This window comes from Diabrotica undecimpunctata, chromosome 5 (genome assembly GCF_040954645.1).
Source record: "Diabrotica undecimpunctata isolate CICGRU chromosome 5, icDiaUnde3, whole genome shotgun sequence".
NCBI classification, from domain to species: Eukaryota; Metazoa; Arthropoda; class Insecta; order Coleoptera; family Chrysomelidae; genus Diabrotica; species Diabrotica undecimpunctata.
Window position 1 is genome coordinate 19535823 of NC_092807.1, and position 20841 is coordinate 19556663.

The following is a 20841-nucleotide window of genomic DNA, read 5'->3' on the forward strand; positions in this document are numbered from 1 at the left end:
TATTTTTAAAAATACGTCATACCATTATTGTATACGGAGCGCCTTCATACAAAATCACTTGCCCTGAAAACCCATATTTTTAAAATCGTTTACCTCGCTCTACCTCGAAAAATATTGGGTTTAGCAAAAAATTGCTTTTTATAAACGTTATAGGCCAAAAATCAGAGAACATGCTGGTTTTTTTAGAATTTTGATTGGATAATTAGTTTAAGAAAAAATTAAATAAATCGAACGGCATGACACGACGGACAGTGCTGAACGCAGAGATGCGAGGAAGGGCGAGATTCCTATGCCGTAGTTAACCGCAAATCGACTCTACTGATGGCGATGTTGTTATGGTCGTTTTTTCATTGTGATGCTGATTTTAAGGAGGATGAATACTCTAGCGTAAATAGTGACTTCTTTGGCTCGTTTTGTTGTCAGATTATTAACAGTTTTAAAATACTGTATTTGTTAAGTGATAGTAGTATTTATATTATCATAATAGGTATTGTTGTATATCTTTAAGGTTGTATACTTATTATTATTATTATTATTATTATTATTATTAAATTATTAATATTATCCAGATTTAGCCATACGGCTCGCACTCCCTCAAAGGGGAAAATTCACTCATCTCAGATACTTACGATATCAAAAGGATTGAGCTCTGGTGGGACTCTTTCCGTGTTATCGAGCCCTAGGTGACTTGGTATGTAGGGGTATCCCGTATCCCCAAAAATGTTCTTACAGATTATTGTTATTATTATAAAGCTTACTAAGGACGTAGTAAAGTGGTTAAATTTCAAAAGCTTGGGATATACATATCTAAAATGGCAGATTCTAATAGAATATCTACCATTTCCAAGTATGCATTCCAGTATTTGCCTGTGGCAGTTTGAGCTGTAATGAATTCTGGAAACTCTGTCAAAAGTTCACGAGTTAAAGTTGAGATTTTATCGGAGAGTTGCATAAGGTCTTCTTTTCTCCTGAAGTTATCGATGATTTCCGATGTACAAAGATGAATTAAGTTAATATAATGTACAGAAGGACTGCCACACTCTAAAAGCCACTTCTTATAAAGATTTATTAATAATCTTGACAGAGCTTCGTACGTCAACTTATGGGCTCGTATAGCTTTATTGTATTTTTTGCCAGATAAAATACCATCAATTGTGGACTAAACATAGAGACCACTGTCCAACCATACATCAGCAAGTCCGGAATCTGTCATGAACTGACCAATTATTTTTAGGAAGTTCATAACCATGAGAAATCCACCTAGACGAATGACTACGTTTTTTGTGTCTCCTGGCTGGGACCATTGGAGCTCTTTAGCTTTATAATAGATCGCTTGATCAAACGTCAGTACGGTGTATCTGTTATTTAGCTTCTTAGCAATTTCATTGCACTTTATGATAACAGTCCAAACGGTATCATATTCTGACGAGACATGGGGTAGTACAGGTAAGTAGCCATAGGTCGTTACATGTGATTTATCCTCCACAGTCCGTTTACGAAATCCTGACCACTGTGGGATAACGGTTTCATCCCTAACAGAGTCCCTCATTTTGCAAATGCACCATGCCATGTTACGATATCTTATGTTATTATTAAGATTCTGACCCTTTTCTATGATGCTCAGTTTATTTTCCTCAGATTGTACTTTTTTTTTTGATTTGTTAAAATAAATTTTGTGAAGGGAATGAAAATTATTTGGGATTACCAGCTTCTGATTATACGGCAAAACTTTAAATTGTCCAGGTATATTTTCATTAAATGGTCCTCTCTGGAAGGCAGCAATTTGGATTCCGTGAAAAGTAGGTGTTTTGTCCAAAGTCTCTTCCAAAATGTCAATGTTGTCAGCAGCAAATTGAACGAATCGATTGGGTACCAATTGTCTCGGTATGGTCACATGATTATTCTCCAAGTAAAGTTGAATTTCTTCTTGGGCGATGCTGTTACGCACTCTAAGAGTATCGATGTATGAAATTGAATGACCGCAAACGTGTATTGCTTCAATGAGTTTTTTCGACCTTGTTTACTGGTGAACTAAAAGTCCTAGCCCAATATGCTTTGGAGTTTTTATTTTTCCATTTGAACAGGCAAAAATAATGTCTTGGAAAATGCTTACAGTTTCAATTTTCTTTTCATTATCGCTTTCATTGCGGACAATAAGATTAACAAGAGAATACAAGCTTTCAGGAATAGACTTTTTGTAGTCTCTAACATTCATTTTTTTTTAAATCGGACTCAGTTGACATCTTGTTTATCTCGCTTCGGATAGTTTGGCACATTTTGACTAGAATGTGTTGCTCCGATGCCCCGAAACTAAAAGTGTTAGATTCGTTGTGGTTGTGCACGATTGTCTTAATTGCCTGTTCTTTCGAGAAATTCCTTAAAAATATTGTAGGCTCATTTTGTCTAGGAGACCTTACTGATTCAACACCATCCCCAAAATGGTTTTTCATTTTTTTAATTATTTGTTTATCACTCATGTCGTCAATGCCACTAATTTCACAATACCTTTTGCCAATTGATTTTGTGCTGTATCCCTTACCTTTTTCAACACCCTCCTCCATTTGCTCCAAAAGTTTTCCAAATGCTTAATTGTCTGTTTTGTTAACATTACTATTTCCAACAAATTTTTTATTTAAATTGCGTAATTCAGTCGAAACACAAGCGGCATGATATTTTATTTCCGAGGCAATTAAGTCGTTTTCTCCACTTCTCGCCAAGAACACAGGGTTGCTTTGTGATATCGCTCTTATTTTTTCTTGCATATTATTAATCATAACTTGGCATAGTTTTTGATTCGGTGAGCGCTTTTGACAAAAGATGCACTTTTGTAAATTATAGGGCCGTTCAAGGGCCGTTTTTAAAAAATATCGTCTCTACGAAAATCAAATGGTAGTTTAGTATTTTTTGACTTGTACAAGGCAATGTTCTTTGAGCTCGTATAAGATTTATAACAGTTTTTGTGCGATTTTAAAAAATCTTGATTTTTTAGATCATCAAACTTTGAGAATATATGCCGCATGTATTTATTCTCATGACAATTTTTCATACGTTCGCTCGTGCATTCAATAAAAGTTTTTTTTGATCTTTCTTTAGAGTTAACCAGCCTTCCTCCTTCCAAACAAATAAGACACATATTTTAAATAAAAACGTCTTGTTCGGCATCAGATTTATGGAAAAAAACATGCCTTAATCTGATTTTTGACTCAAGTTCGCTGTCAGAGCTGCTGCTGTTCGTTAAACCCATTTTTAGATGGATACAAAAAAATACTAACTGTAATAATAAGTAAGTACTAAATATTGTTAACTTGCCAATAAGTTTAATTAATCACTGTTAATAATATAATTAACACATAAGAACTTTATTATGTCTCACTTATAATAATCTCAGTGGATTTCGCGCTAAAAACAAAGCTTATGAAAAAGAATGCACATATATGCAAAACGATACACTTGTTGCGCTAGAATATATAAAACCCTATATAACACAACAGCGTCTCGAGGTAAAAACGACCGTAACAACATCACCATCAGTAGAGTCGATTTGCGGTTGACTATGGCATAGGAATCTCGCCCTCCCTCGCATCTCTGCGTTCGCCACTGTCCGTCGTGACATGACATTCGATTTATTAATTTTTTTTTAAACTAATTATCCAATCAAAATTTTAAAAAAACCCACATGTTCTCTGATGTTTGGTCTATAACGTTTATAGGATGCCATTTTTTGCTAAACCCAATATTTTTCGAGGTAGAGCGAGGTAAACGATTTTAAAAATATGGGTTTTCAGGGCAAGTGATTTTGTATGAAGGCGCTCCGTATACAATAATGGTTTAACGTATTTTTATAAATAAAAAAAGAATATTTCTAATGTCCGGATAGGTATGCAAATTTGAGGAATGAATTTTCGGATATTGTTCATCCGAAAAACGATGAAAAAAAAATTTTTTTTTGTAAGGCTCCCCACCACTCCCCTCCCGCTACGATTTTTGGACGACCAAGTGATTTTGCATTACAAAAATATTAGAAACCAAAAAAAATGGGTTTTACATTTTAGCAACAAAGTGCCCACGAAAATCTATTCTAGAAGCCTTTTGCCAGTCTATTTACTCTACTAAAAGAAGTTATTCCATATTAAAGACAAACAAATAACATATTTGTTGTCATAAATACTTGAATGGAGTGACCTTTTGTTGTAGGATACAGAAGGTAGATTGTTTATCTATTAAAGATAACCAATTCTATTCAAATGTAATGGGCTGTAGATCAATAATACAATAATATAAAGTGGTAACGACTATACTCAGTATATTGCCAAAAATCAAAAGAGGCTGTGAAGACATCATCAAATTGTTGTATCACATCAATTTAGAAGTCAGCACTAGTATCTTTTTGAGAAATATTACCCTAATAGAAATTATTTGAAATTACGATGGTGCCGTCAGAAAAACAGCGAATAGAAGTTTTGATGATCTTAGGTTACGGCGATCGTAAAACAAGTATGGCGGAAGTATGCGATTTCTTTAATGAAAAATATCCTCATCGAGTACCAATAAATAAAGCGACGGTAAGCAAAATATTGCATAAATTTAATGATATTGGCAATGTTAGAGATAAGCTCAAGAGTGGTAGACCCACTGTTTCCGACGACAACCAATTAAATGTATTACTTGAAATTGAAGAAAATCCTCATTTTTCAATTACAACTTTATCAACTAACAATGAGATCTGTCGTGGTGCTGTTCATAAAATTCTAAAAAAGGCCAAATTACATCCATATAAAATTAAATTTATACATGAACTCAATGAAGACGACTTTGATAGACGCATTGAGTTTTGCGAAAATATGCAAGACTTATGTAATCGAAATAATGGATTTGAATATAATATCTTGTTTTCCGACGAGGTCACTTTTTGTTTAAATAATACCGTTAATAGGTACAAATGTTGTTATTGGGCAAGGCCAATAATTGGACAATGGAAGTTTATACCCAATATCCCCAAAAAGTAAATGTATGCGCTGAGATTGTTAGGAAACCATTGTAGGACCGTATTTTTTTGACGGTACTGTGACGGGTGAAAGGTATTTAGAGATGTTTCAAACCTACGCAGTTCCATTTTTAACCGCAAAATTTCCAGATATCGATAATCCTGGTCAAATAGATCTGACCATTTTGTTTGATCAGGATGGAGCAAATCCACATTATGCTGTAGTGGTTAGAAATTTTCTAAATGCAACTTTTCACAATCACTGGATTGGACTACTACGCGGCCACATTGAATGGCCTGCTAGGTCGACAGATTTGAATTCCATGGACTTTTCTATTTGGGGTTATTTGAAATTAAGGTATATATAAACCGACCTACCAATTTGGTAGACCTCAAACAGAGAATTCGTATTGAAATGCAACAAATTACACCAGTGATATTGTCAAACATAACCCAAGAATTCATTGGACGTCTTTGATACTGTCAATTAAACCAAGGAGCTCAATTCGAGCATTTGTTGTAATTATGTTATTTGTTTGTCTTTAATATGAAATGACTTGATTAATTGTCTTTAATAATTTTCTTTATAAACTAAATTTTGAATTAAATTTTAAGAAAAATGAGCACTGGTTTCCTTTACACTTTGTATAATGAAGTTTGAATGTGATGAGTTTGGTACGGTTGTACTCGGGAAAATAAGGGCTTTTAACTTTTTGATAAAAATATGCCCTTTCTATTTAAAAAAAATTAACGATGACGTCACATCTGCTAAGGTAGTGGGGGTAAAAGTTTTTTTCCAAAAAGGTTAAAAAAAAAATAAAAATCGACCTGTCAGAGATTTAACTCTAAAAATAATCATGAGATAATAGTCCGTTTCCAAACTTTATGAACACACTGTATAATGAGATAAATGAATCGTACTAGTATTACCGTTTTTTACCTTGTCATTAATGATACTTTCTGCAAAAGCTAGTATTCTTGTTATACATGAAGAAACGCCATTTTTCATACGGTTTGCAAGCACAGCTCTAGCCTCATCCAACCGACTAGAAATAAAGAAAAATTTCAATTGTCCGTAGTGACTATGGAAAAAATTCACAATATAAAAACAGAATTTTAGCAGGAGCACAAAAAAAATCAATATAAGAAAAGGGGAATACCTCCTCTGAAGACTTGTTCGCGTATATTATTATTATTATTATACAATGATACCAAGCCACAGCAGAGTTTATGTGGCCCATAGTACAAAGGATTTGTACGAGTAGGTACTAAACTAAATAATATCATATAAATCAAATTTTCGAACAAGTAAAAATAAAAAATAAAAACAATATCCAAAAGAATTAGTTCCTAGAAAAAGTTCTTACAATAACAGCAAATTACAAAAAATACACATATTACAAAGTATCCGTACGACTACAACATTTATTCTAACGAAGAAAAAACATATAAAATATATCCTTGTAGCATTTACAAATTCTTTGATATATAAATTCCTTGATATATATTGGAATCCCCTCATATATGCATTATAATAACGAAGAATTTTTTCCATGTTTCTTAGTTCGTATCTTTCAAGTTAAAACCCAAATAATATTTCGTTCTTTTCACGTCGCAAAGGCGATAATAAATCATTTTATTGTTTGTTTATGTCACAGGCGCAAATTCTTCAATATTTTTGCTTTGATCGTTAAACCGTCCGATACTGCGTTTTCAAATTAATTCAATTCCCGTTTGTGTTTGTTTATACCCAGCGTTTTGTTTATTCTAACTTATGCGATGAATTTTAGAAGATAATTGCTCATTCTTACTTGAGTCGCTGTAAAAGACTGTAGGCAAAATATTTTCGTTACAACCTTACATTTTTAAGTTCTTAAGTTTTTAAAAAAAAGAATATAAACATTGTACAAAGTTAACATTAGTCTAGGTACAATATCCAGTTAGTTTTCATCAAACTCGTTTTTGAAACAATTTAAACTAGTAAGGTTAACCAAAAAGTTTTGTCTTCCAGTAGTTTTAAAAGAATCCTTTTTCAATTTATAGTTATGTCCTCTTAGTCTAGCATCTTCGTTGATATTTTAAAAAGTTTGATGTTGCACAAAAATCCCCCTAAGAATTCTATAAGTAGATATAACATCGCCTCTTTCTCATCTATGAGTTAATGGAGACAATTTGAGCTTTCTTAGTTGAGTTTCATAGTTTATTATTCCATAATTAAAAAGTAGCTTAGCAGCTCTTCGTTGTACTCCTAATAAATTAACATCTCTTTGCAAATGGGGTGACCAAAATGACACTGCAAATTCTAGGTGAGGTCTGACATAACTTTTGTAGTTTCAAAAACAAGTCTGGAAACATTCCAGGAAAACCTGTTAACATAAAGTATAAAGCAGAATTCTCTTTACTAACTACTTTTGCTGTTTGAGTAGACCAACTTAATGTTTGGTTTACCGTAACTTTTTCTTCTTAGGGTGCCTGTTCGTTCCGAACGTTGGCGACCATTCCGGCTATGATGACTTTGTTAATTGCTATACGGAATAGCTGTGTTAAGGTATTTCTATACCATGCTCTCAGGATAGCAAGCTAGGATATTCTTCTTCGTCCTGGAGCTCGTGTTCCTTCAATTTTACCTTGCAAAATGCATTGGAGTAGTTCATATTTGCCTTGATTTCTCATTATATATCTCAAGTACTGCAGCGATTAAACTATGTAGAAATAAAATTATCCAGGCTTTGGCCAAGCATTTCTCCGAATGCATCTACCAAGGAAAAACTCCTTCTCAATGGAACAATACAGTCCTTATTTAATTACACAAGCAAGGAGACATAACAGATCTAAAAAAACTACCGTTCTATCAGTTTGCTTTCACACAAATATAAACTTTTCACAAAAATTATCAAAAAAAAGACTGGACGCTGAGTTCTATCATCCTAGAGAACAAGCTGGATTTAGATCGAGATACAGCACTAACGACCACTTACTAGTGATAAAGAATCTGCAGATGTCTGCAGAATACAACAAACCATTGGCATTGACATTTGTGAACTACGAGAAAGCATTCGATACCATAAGCCATTAGAAAATGTTAAAAGGATTGACAGAATGCCGAATAGACCATCGCTACACTCACATAATGCCGAATAGACCATCGCTACACTCACATAATGCCGAATAGACCATCGCTACACTCACATAATCAAATATATCTAACAAAATGCGACAGCTAGTGTAAGACTATCTGAACAAAAAACAAATAAATTTTGTATACAGCGAGGAGTGCGACAAGGAGATACCGTCTCTCCAAAGCTATTCACGACGCTTTTAGAACATACGTAAGAATGCACATCTGAACGAGCCTAGTATCAATGTAAATGGAGAGAAGCTCAGTCATTTGAGATTTGCAGATGACATCGTCCTTCGTCGTCGGACTAAAGATTAATATTAACAAGACGCAAATAGTGACTAACCTGATGCTGAATCGAAATATTGCTGTTGAGACCAAGACAAGAAGCAGTACGAAGCAGAGGACGCCCACCAACTAGATAGACTGATGACATAAAGCGTGTTAGCAATAACTGGATGCAAGCCTCACAAGACAGAGACAGATAGAAAGAGCTGAGGGAGACCTACGTCCAACAGTGGACGCATGCGTTGGACGGAGCGGTTGATGATGATGATGATGATATGTAGTCAAATCAGTCTTTTAATTTGATTGGATCGTCACCGGGAATCATTATGGTAATATTTTGCGGCATATATTGTTTCGCCGTGAAATCACTATTTTTATTTCGTGTTCCATGTATTTTTAAATGCCACGATTCTAAACGAAACATAACAATTCTAAGGTATCTTAAAAATCACAAGCTACTTACCCTTTATAAATTAACTGTTGAACCAAAATAACACTGGCTTCGATTTCTTCCATTTCTGAATTACAAAACTGGTAGACGTCGTCGATCATATGAGGTTCATTCACATATATGATTCGATGTATTACTCGATTAAACTGAAAAATTAAGACATCAAAAAATATATCTTTTATATTATTTACAAAAATTTTACTAGGCTAAAAAAGTAAAGTATCGTTTAATAACAATATTGCGACAATGTCTTCCTCCTTAAGTATTAATCGTTGAGTATTGTAGCATTTTTTTTTGTTTCACTCTTTATAAGGTTTTAATTCACGTATTACAAATCTTTGACAGAGAGACACTTGAATTCCGATTAAAAAGACATACTCTGAATGGTTATTTATACATTCTAAATTGCATCTAATAAAAGCAATCGTGCCATTCTTTATAAATTGCTTCTTTGCAAATCTCATAAGTTCTAACTTTTTTAGAATTGCGTCTCAAAATCTTCGACTAGAATAAACAAAATCGAATAATTCATTTGAATTGGAAAATGTCGCTAGCAGAATTATAAGTGTTTGTTCACATTTGCCAGATGCATCTGTCAAATGCCTCTAAAAGCATATCCCGTGGAGGAATTTTTACCGCTGTGAGAGCAGGAATGGGATGCGGGAGAATTTAAGATCATTGCCAGTTTAGATCTTAAAGGAATCAAGTCGAATTCAACGAGCCAAGCCGTACCTGCGATACCGGTAAGGGCGATGTTTGAGTGTTTGAATCACCTTTGGTGATCAAGTGTATCTTTGGCAGTTTTTGTGATTTAATTTTGAGAAATATGTTATGGTTTTCTTGTTGTGCTGCCCCTCAGTTTCCAGGTATTCCTATTTTGGTGCAGAATCAGTCTTGAAATGCAGTTTACAGTTATTCTTTGTTCGAAGAATCCGCATAGATTGCAGTCAGTGAGTATAGAAAAACAAACTCACAATTAACTGTAAGTTTTTACCCTTTTTATATCCTGCTAAAGCAGATTCAATTACTATGCTAAATATTTCCTTATGCTGATCAATGCAAAAGGAAAAACATCTGTCATTATTTTTATTTTCTTCAACATGTCATGTGCTTAGTGGCAATGCAGTGTTTTTTAAATGGGGTTACCTTAATTTTTTTTAAGGTTTAATAACCATTGTTTTTTATACATTAAATTTGGATATAGATATAATATATCTAGTGCATCTTTATTGTGTAGTTAGTGTACAAGATTTCGACGTATGACATACATGTTCAGTCGAAATAACAAAATATTTAGCATCGCATGTATAATATCTTATTTTTCGTAATTACAGTAGCATAAGTTTTAGTTAAAGGATCGATTTTTTAAATTTTTATTTCGATGCAATAGTAATTAACCCCTCTAACTGCGTTTGAAATAAATTAATTAGCTACATTGTGATGAAACGTGTAGTTTATTAATAAATGCAGTAAAATTTTTTAGAAAATTTAAATTTATTTACAATATAAAATTTGTGACAGTGACTATGAGTGTTATAGTGATAACTTTTCACTTCAAATTTATACCTAATTCGTTTAATAATACTTACCTCATTGGCATTTTGCGCCTTCTTGATTCCATATTTATTATTCCTTAAAACGATTAATCTGGGTTCATCGTTATAAAATACCTCAATATCTTTAACCAAAGGATGAGTCAATTGTAGAACACTTTGAACGATTCTTCTGGTTACCTCACACCTTAAAAAAACGGGTATTAATTTTAATAATATTACGAGGTGCTTCCAGAGGTATTTGAAAGTAACCTTGTTTTAGATCAAGGGTAGAAATAAAATTTAACTTTTTAAGTCTATCCAGAATTTCTGATATTCTGGGTAACGGATAAGCGTCTTTATATGATAGATCGTTAACCTTTCGAAAGTCGATACAAAATCTGTACGAGTTGTCTTTTTTTCTAACTAGTACAATCGGTTAACTCCAACCACTTGTGGAGGGTTCGATAGTTCCTTCCTTTAACATCTCGTCCACTTCTTGGGTGATGATTTGTAACATTGCGAGGTTATGCCGTCTATACGGCTGCTTGACCGGGTCGCATCTCTTCTTCAACTTTATTTAGTGTTTTATTAAGTTACTAAAGTTTCGAAAGTAAACAGGTGGGTCCTGTTACTTTCTCGAATTCACGTAACTCTTTTCTTAGCAATCCTTCTAGATCCGTATTTTGAGAAGTATCCTTCAAAGCGTTATAAGTTTCTTCTGGAAGCTGCGTATGTTGTGTACTCATATCTCGATTGAACTTAAGTTCGATAGAATTTTTCTTAAGAAATTTTACTACGAATATAGCATTTTCTGTTAATCCGGGCATTATAATGCATGTTTCTCGGGTCTGTAAATTATCGATCTCGCAGTCTATAGCTAATTTCTTATTTAGTTCCATCGATGAACCGTTTGCTAGTTTTGTTCTTCCGCTTTACTTTTCTAGAGAGTCCTTGTACTCCTGTGCGATTGAGTCTCCGGCATAATTTTTAATAGTCCCTGTATCAATTAGCGCTTTGTAAGTTTTAAGAGTAAGAGTTTTAACAGTAAGAGTGAGTATATTAGGGGAAGTCTAGGGGTGGGACATCTTCAACGTCGAGACGTTAATCACTCAATACGAATAATTGCTGATCTGCAGGTCCCTGGGAGGAGTAAGAGAGGAAAAAACCAAAGAAGACCTGGCGGACACGCTTAGGCAGGACATCTCGGTAAAGGGGTTTGATATAAGTATGATAAAAACTTATGGAGAAATATAATTGGGATAACAGCAGAGAGAATGATGATGATAATCGAGAGTAACTGTGTTCTTGTCGGAGGGCATTTAATATATAACTTAAAAACCAAAAGGGCAACAACCAAATTCTGGTTTAGAATTGAAAAAAAATATAGTAAATACTGAAGAAAAGTTAAGGGAAACAAAAGCTTATTTTTCACTCGCTTATGTGTTTCGCTCCAAAAACACACTGGAGATCGAAAATCAGGGTCTACAAAACTACTATTAGATCAATAGTATGTTATGAATGCGGGACGTGGGTGATGACCATAGACACGAAAAGAAAGCTGAAGGTCATAATGACGGTATTAGATTTTTGTTTCGATACAGGGCAGCGATAGCCGCTTATACGTATTTCGACCTCTTTAGGTCTCCTCAGAACGGTATAGCCACTGCTCTGAATTTGAATTCAGCAATTTGAATTCGGTTTCGCTAGGTAGAAATCGTTTGATTTCTCTTTTTGTTTAGGAAGATGTTAACGAAACACCGTAGTATGGAGATCCAGGGATAACCATGAACTCATGGCAGTTAGTGAGAATGGATACTGAAAGATTGCCGAAAAGAGTAAACTGAAGGGCGCAATGCCAAAAGGAATGCCACGGAAAAAGTGGAAGGATGAAGTGGACTCACAAAATTTGCTAGAAGTAAGAGCCTGGAGAAGATCGGCGCGGGATGGACAAGGTTGGAGGCATATTTGGAGGAGGCCAGGACTCGATTTGAGCTGCAGGGCCATTGGAGAGAAAGAGAAAGAGATATAGTAAATACTGGTAAGAGTAGGATTTGTTATTAGAATTATTTCTTGTAGCGTAAATAAAAAGATTATTAAACAAATTAGTTTGATTTGTTTAACTTATATTTGAGAACGATTCCCAAGGTGGAAATGGAAACTCGAATATAAAGTATTCTTAATTAAAATGGTGGTATATTCTTGTAAAAATAAGTAATTAATATAAAAATTAAACAGGAGAATAATTTCAGAACCATATTTAAAAATCTTACCATGGAACAGGAGCTTTATCTAAGATATATTTTACAGTTTGAAGCTTCAATTCAACAGAACTGATGTGTTTTAAAATAACCTCAATAATAACTATCCAGCTTTCACTAAACTGGAGTAAGTTATTTATTTCTTCCACAAAAACGGTATCAGGATCGATTTCGTGTTGTAACATAAATGTGTAAAGGAAGTTTTTCAGAAAATAATCATACTGATCGGCCGCCATCGACAACTTCATAAGGGCTGCTGTAAGTACTTTCGGGCCCTGAAAATATATATTTTATAATTATTAACAAATTAATTAAAGAACAAAAAAGACAAAAACAAAAAAACTACCTTTAGTTTAAAATAATGTAAGTATACAGTAAATAGTAACCTACTAAGGTAGTACATATAACAGATGACCGCGATCAGTGGAGAACCACATTGACTTAATTTAGTTCCATTAACTTCCACTAAAGCAGCGTTTCCCAAACTGTGCAAAATGCAGCAGTAGCCACTGTATCCTCCATCGCCACAACCTCGCTGTGAAAAAAATGCCGCCTTTCTTAAAAGTAGTCTTGGACGAAACCGTTAAGATAATTAATTTTATCAAATCAGGACCACTGAATACAAGGCTGTTTGGAGTGGTGCGCCATGACATGGGCAGTATACATTCGTCTTTACTTCTTCATACGGAAGTAAGGTAGCTTTCTCGCGGCCAATGTTTAGCTCGGCTCCTTGAAATGAGAGCTGAAGTTAGAACCTTCCTAATTGGAACCAATTTTGCCTTGGGTGATCAGGTGAGCATTGGTTAATTAAATTGGGATATCTAAAAGATATTTTAACAAGGTCAACGCGAATATTATAAGTCCCTGTTGCCTCTCCACCAGCACCTCGTCCCAATTCACAATTTTCCTACTCCATGTTCTTCCTGGTTAATCCTTTTTAAATCAAATCTCAAACTAATCTTATGCATATATCACTTCGCAGAAGTTACAACTACATAGTCATGAAGTGACAATCAAGTATACGATTGTACTAAAAACGGATTAAAACATCGGTTCCTGACATTTCGGGCCATTTTGAGCTCTTCACTTGACTTTTATTCAATGAAATCTTGTTTTTGTGACTTTAATAAGCTACCGGATCATATTAAATATTCTCCAAATATTTTATTTTTAAGGAAACACTCATTGACTATGATAAATTAATTAAGATTTTGTTTTATATGTCACCGATATGATTTACTATGGAATCACTAACAGGAGAATTTTACTGTCACCATGGCATGTGGAATCCGTGTGGATGTTGTCTGTCGCCCATCGGACGCGTCCCCAGGTGGTGGATAGGGGAACGCCCTAACCAGGCCTAGGACTGGCGGGTAGGTGGGAAATAAAATACCACCCGTGAACCAAAACAGACTGGCATGGCAACCCAACAGAGTCCCTGGCCCTCCAGGTTGGGGGTTAGGCTAGAGGCTAACAACCTCTTCCTGTAAAAATCATATGTTACGGAACCTCAAGGAGTATTAGCCGGACGGAACTTACGACGACGACACTGCAAACTAAAAATGGAATTAAGATTAGGAACATGGAACACCCGAACCCTGTACCGAGCTGGAGCACTCGCATCTCTACTAGACATAGTGAACATGTACAGAGTAGATGTTTTGGCACTGCAGGAAATGCGATGGACGGGAACAGGCATTCTTGACAAGAGAACCCACTCCATATATTACAGCTGCAATGAAAACCAACACATAGATGGAGTGGGATTTATAGTAAACCAAAGAACAAAAGGCCTAGTTATTGATTTTAAAGCCTACAGTCAAAGAATGTGCTATTTACGCTTAAAAGGTAAATTCTTTAATTACAGCTTAATTAATGCACATGCCCCGACCGACGACAAACTAGAAGACATTAAAGAACAGTTTTTCGAAGACCTAGAACAAGCCTACAGAAGATGCCCCAAAAATGACATTAAAATAGTGCTAGGTGACATGAATGCAAGAATAGGACGAGAGCATGTTTTTATGCCGACTATAGGAAGGCATAGCCTACACAACATCAGTAGCGATAATGGATTACGACTGATAAACTTAGCAGCAGCACTGAACATGACCGTCGCTAGCACCTATTTTGAACACAAGAATATACACAAGGTAACCTGGACCTCCCCTGATTTAAGAACAACTAGTCAGATTGATCACATCTTAATAGATTCAAGACACGGAACGGACATAATAAACTGCAGAAGTTATAGAGGCGCAAACATAGACTCAGACCATTGTTTAGTGATCTCAACACTAAGGGCTAGAATTTCAAACTCCAACAAAGAAAAAGAAATATATAGAAATAAATGGAATGTACAGAAGCTGAGAGATGCAACTGTTGCAAAACAGTACTGGGAAAATGTTACCAATAGATTAAGGAATCAAAGTCTAGGCGAAGAAGACCAGAGAGATATAGACTCATTCTGGAACAGGATAAGGGAAGATATTGAGTCAGCAGCACAAGATGAAATAGGAACAGAAACTTGTACCCGAAAAAATCACTGGTTTGACGATGAATGCAAAGACGCAACACAGAAAAAAAATGAAGCCTATGCAAAAATGCTTACCCGCCGAACTAGAACAAGTATAGAGAATTACCAGACAAAGAGAAGAGAAGAAAAGAAGATACACAGAATAAAGAAACGAAACCACTTAAAAAAGGAACTTCAATATATAGAAAACCTCAACAGAGAGAAAGAATTCAGAACATTCTATAAGAAAGTTAACATCAACAGAAAAGAATTTAAGGCAAACACAAATCAATGTAGAAGTTTAAATGGCGATCTCTTAACAACAAGAACAGACGTACTAAACCGATGGACGGAATATTTTAACCAGATACTTAATATAGATGAAGAAGAAAACCCGGAAGACGAAAGCTGCGAGGTAAGCGGAGCAGACGAGAGGGAGGAGGATCCACCAACGATCCTGGAAGTTAAAGACGCTGTAAACAAACTAGCCAGAAACAAATCAGCCGGAATAGATAATCTCCCAGCGGAATTATATAAAGAAGGTGGCCACGATATCATAATAGCCCTACAGCAGCTTATAAAAGAAATATGGATACAGAAGTCCCTTCCCAATGATTGGACTATTGGAATACTTTGCACCATACACAAAAAGGGTGATATCTTTGAATGCTCTAACTATCGAGGAATTACGCTCCTAAATGCAGCGTATAAAATATTCTCCAATATACTATGCCATCGTATGGCACCATATGCAGAGCGAATAATAGGACAATACCAGGCTGGTTTCAGAGGTGGTAAATCAACAATTCATCAGATTTCAACCCTAAGACAAATTCTAGAGAAAACACTGGAATACGGTGTAGACACGCACCACATATTTATAGACTACAAGGCAGCCTACGACTCTGTAAATAGAAGAGAATTGTTTAGAGCAATGATAGACCTAGGAGTACCAAATCAGTTGGTAAGTTTAACCAAACTAACCCTTGAAAAAGTTGAATGCAAAGTACGAATCCAGGGGGAACTCTCTGAACCTTTTAAAACAAATAACGGGCTACGTCAGGGAGACCCACTCTCCTGTATACTATTCAATCTAGCTCTGGAAAAAGTAATACGTACGTCACAAATCACAACTACCGGTTCAATATATAACAAATCTGTGCAAATCTTAGCATATGCTGATGATATCAATATTGTTGGGAGAACGGAAAACGCAGCACGAGAGGCGTACGTAGCATTAAAGGAAGCGGCTACAAAAATGGGTTTAATAATAAACACCAACAAAACAAAATACATGAAAATAGGTACGCAACCACAAACACTACGGCCACTTGTTATAGAAAATGACGTCATCGAAGCAGTTAACGAATTTGTATACCTGGGAACGCTCGTCAATACTGAAAATGACACTACCGCAGAGATAAACCGCAGAATTTGCACGGCTAATAGATGCTATTTTGGGCTTAATCTCCTTTTTAAATCTACAGTTATATCAAGAAATACAAAAGTAAAACTCTACAAAACAATAATACGCCCAGTCCTAACATATGGTTCAGAAACCTGGACTTTAACAAAAAGCAATGAAAACATGTTAGGATGTTTCGAAAGAAAAATACTAAGGCGCATCTATGGAGCGGTAAATGAAAATGGTGTCTGGAGAAGACGATACAACTTCGAACTCTATAGGATATACCAGGAACCAGATATCGTAAAACACATAAAGATAGGACGTCTGAGGTGGGTAGGCCATGTAATGCGGATGGAACAAACCGACCCAGCTAGAAAAACGCTCCTTGATAGACCTATTGGTCAAAGAAGAAGAGGAAGACCCAGAACAAGATTCCTAGATAACATAGACCAAGATATGAGAAATATGGAAATACGTGCTTGGCGGAGGAAGGCGATGGATAGGGACGACTGGAGAAAAATTCTTGGGGAGGCTAGGACCCACACAGGGTTGTAAAGCCAAAATGATGATGATGGCATGTGGAATCACATGCTATGATTTTTTCTGACGGATATTCTCAAGTTAAAGATTTCATGTAATCGAATGAACTATCTTATAATAAAGTCGTCCCAGGAACGCAACTCAGCAATATTGGCAATATCATTTTAAAGTCGTCTACTTTAAAATGTATAATATATCTCTTAATTGTCAATATAAATGAGTCAGATAAAATTAAATTAGAAGAATTTTTCATCAAGTAACAAAAAACAAAATTTGTTAATTTATTAATGTTTGTATTTTGAGAACGATTTTCAAAGTGGAAATTGGAACGTCAATAAACTTTCAATTATGGCTTATTCCCAATAAAATAGTAATTACTTTAAAAATAATATTACTTATCTTGTTTGATCTCTTCATCTTTCAGGACCTGTACCATTTAAATTTCAATCTCTAAAGAGAAAAGCCTAATACTTTTTGGTTCTCTGACCTAAGTGTTGGGTAATTTTTAATATTAAGAAAATAGTGACCCTCTGAACTCGGAAACCGAATAGCCATTCGGGATCGGAAGAAACAACAGTTAGCCAAGGGATGTTGATATGAGAGATTAAATACATATCACTTTAAACAAGTTCAAAAAGAGTAAAATGATCCGCCATGGTGTAAGGGTATTAATGCCCTTACCCATAATAAATACAATAAATTTTACACGATGTCTAAACTATGCCTTCGAAAGGAAAAAAAATTAGTTTCCCACGAAACTGCTTTACAGATGGGTAGACTATCACAAGAAAAAACGTCGCAAGGAAAAGTAGAAAGCCCATACTAAATTCGTGATTATTTTATCACAATTAATTTTATAAATATAATGCATTTAGTGGAGTTGTTAATTGACAACTTCTCTGTGTCGTACTTAACTGTAAAAATTGAACATATCGTTTTATGGATGCTTTAAACAGAAAATACTCGCGTATTTTAGTTTTTGAAGAAAACAAACTGAATAATAATTGTAATACTTACTTCTAAATATTCATTGAGATGAATGGTTATTCCGAACTTCTTCTTTAACGTTTGAAGAGTATTCAACCCTTCAGTAATCGTAGCCAAATGATCAAAATCTTTATTTGACAAACAGTGTCTCTGGAATGAAATGTAACTTTTGCTTTCTACTCGAATAAGTTTCACGATTTCGTCGACCATTTTCATGGCATTTCCCGGAAAATTGACCGTATCTCTTTTCTCCATTTGGTATATTTTGTTCAGCAGCCAGTTTCCGAATAGATATAGAGCTGATGGTAAGTGTGTCATTGTAATGGGAATGAATGTTGGTAAGAATGGTTCGTATAGGTCCGCTGGCAGCTAAAAAAATTATATTTTGAGTATTTTTAGTCAACGATATTTAACATTTGGCAAAAATTGTTTTAAGAAGAATACGTTTGTTACGAAAACAAAATATGACATTATATACATATATATATATATATATATATATATATATATATATATATATATATATTAAATAGTTACTATTATTATTATTTTTCTAAATACGATGACTGTAATGAGTCACAATCATTACGACAAGTTCGTAATTTCAAGGATCAGTCGTGAAAGACAAATTATCAACTCCAACTCACTTATTGCTGTAGCTAGATCACTGCTCAGCTTTTATCAAGAGAAATAAATGAATTGGTATCGAAATAATATATTCTGTAAATCAATCACAATTCAAAACTGTATAGAATTATTACATATTATTTATTAACATTTACTTACATTATTTAATATTTCCAATATATCTTCTACATGTTGAAGATTCAAAGAATTTAGAGCTGTGGCACCCAATCTACTATATACTATGATAGCATCTTGAACTCGATACTACAAATTAATGTCAATATTACAATCAATAATTAACTAAAAAGAAATCAAAATATTTATATACCGATACAAGAAATACATAAAAATGAATGTTATTATATAAATTTTTCCTCATGGGTCCTCATCCAGGCAAATTGATCATATCTGCGAAATAATTCCCTTATTTCTACTGTTCTTATAAGTTTTTATAGGTGCATGGCATATTTTATCCATATAAAGGATAAAAGATGTTACCACGAAATACAACAATGGACACCATGATTAAAAGCAGAGGAAGACCATAAATGGGATGGGCTGCTGATATTAAGAAGATCGGAGGACACAACTGGAAGCAAGTGGCGCAAAATAGAAAACACTGGATTGATTTGGGGGAGGCATATGTCCAAAGTTGGATTACTTAAGGCTGAAGAAAAAGAAGAAGGAGATGCTTCGCAGTCCAGTAACTAATCTAATATTTTTAAGATGCCTGATACCATCTGAGTCTGCCATTACCATTTTTGCTTTTAAAATTAATTCTAGACTTGATTTATTGTTTTTATTGTATGTGTCCAAATATTTTGTTTTGTATTTTAAATTTTTGTCCACAATGAAACTAAATTCCTGTAAGTGGCTGTACACCGTGTATCACAAAAAATTTTATTCAAAAAATTTCATTTATAAAAGGTACAGTAATAAAAACCCTATCGGGCTACATCACACAACGTTTCTGGAATAACTAAAATTGGAAAGGCCCAGAACCACAATGAATTGAACCTTGGAATATAAAAGTACTCTATACCATTATATAGTCTAGTTTTGTTACAAATATAATATATTAATTAAAAGAAAATAAATGTTTAAAAAGCGTTTAACAAAAATGGCTCATGTTACAAAGAATATCTGCAAAATAATGGTGTAGCTACAACCCACGGGTTGCTAAATAAATTACAATAATTGTGAAAAGGGCCGTTTACTTTATAGTATATTCTGAATCAAAGTTATGTCTTAAAATGATCACTGGATCTTCCCAGAAGAAGACCTCCACATTACCTGGAGTTAACCCAAAATGAAGATCCTCTACTTGTAGCATTTGTAAATTCCTTGGTATATATTGAAATCCCCTCGTATATGTATTAAAACACCGAAGAGTAATTTCAATGCATTTCTCTTTTCTTTCGTACAAGTTAAAATACCGAAAAATAATCTTTCAATTCCTCTTAGCGTCGCCGAGTCGATATAAACCATTTTAAAGTTGTTTATATTTCACAGATGTGTATTTTCTCGGCATTCTTTGATCGAAGCCGCTTTTAGGATATTCTGCGTGTCAAATAAATAGGAATTTAACCGTGTATATGTTTTGTTTATACTAAGTTGGGAAGCGAATGATTTTTAGGAATGACATCACTCTCGCTGAGGCGTGGTCAAAAGCGGTTGACTTCAGCGTTAGTCCAAATTTTACATGTCAAATTCGAAATGTTTTCTCGTTTTTTGTCCCTTTTTATGGAAAATAAGTAGTTTTGTGGCAGTTAATAGTAGCAGTTCAATGTGTAGTTGCAGTCTAAGTGAGATTTTGAAAGATAACAACATTTTGCCATTGTGTTCAATTCTATCAGTTCCAGTTTTTTAAGGAGAAAAGTTTCCAAAGTTTGTGTTCCAGTGCCCCAACTTCTAACCTCAATAATTCGCAATGTGATATGCAGTTTTTGTTCGTGTGGCAGAGAGTTTAAGCCCAGTTCTACCCCCAGAAATTCCAGTGAAGTCTAGTTTCCACCCCCAGCATTTTTGAGTAAAACCCCAGTGCAATCCAGGTAACTTTTGTGTTTAAATTTTAAAGGAAAAGTAAAAATAAACATTATTATAAATAACTGCTTTCAGGGGAGTTTGTAA

General features: G+C 34.5%; 1 protein-coding gene across 3 annotated transcripts in view; it reads right to left on the reverse strand.

Annotated features, from left to right (window-relative positions):
- The window catches only part of rod (kinetochore component rough deal), a 157706-nt gene that overhangs the window by 107819 nt on the left and 29046 nt on the right, over positions 1-20841 (reverse strand). For all 3 annotated transcript variants that reach the window (XM_072531606.1, XM_072531605.1, XM_072531607.1), the window contains 6 exons: positions 18871-18975; positions 18115-18453; positions 12647-12909; positions 10431-10581; positions 8854-8987; positions 5925-6030 (listed from right to left, as the gene is read on the reverse strand). In XM_072531606.1, coding sequence (XP_072387707.1) covers positions 5925-6030; positions 8854-8987; positions 10431-10581; positions 12647-12909; positions 18115-18453; positions 18871-18975 — 1098 coding nt within the window. The remainder of the gene's footprint in view (positions 1-5924; positions 6031-8853; positions 8988-10430; positions 10582-12646; positions 12910-18114; positions 18454-18870; positions 18976-20841) is intronic.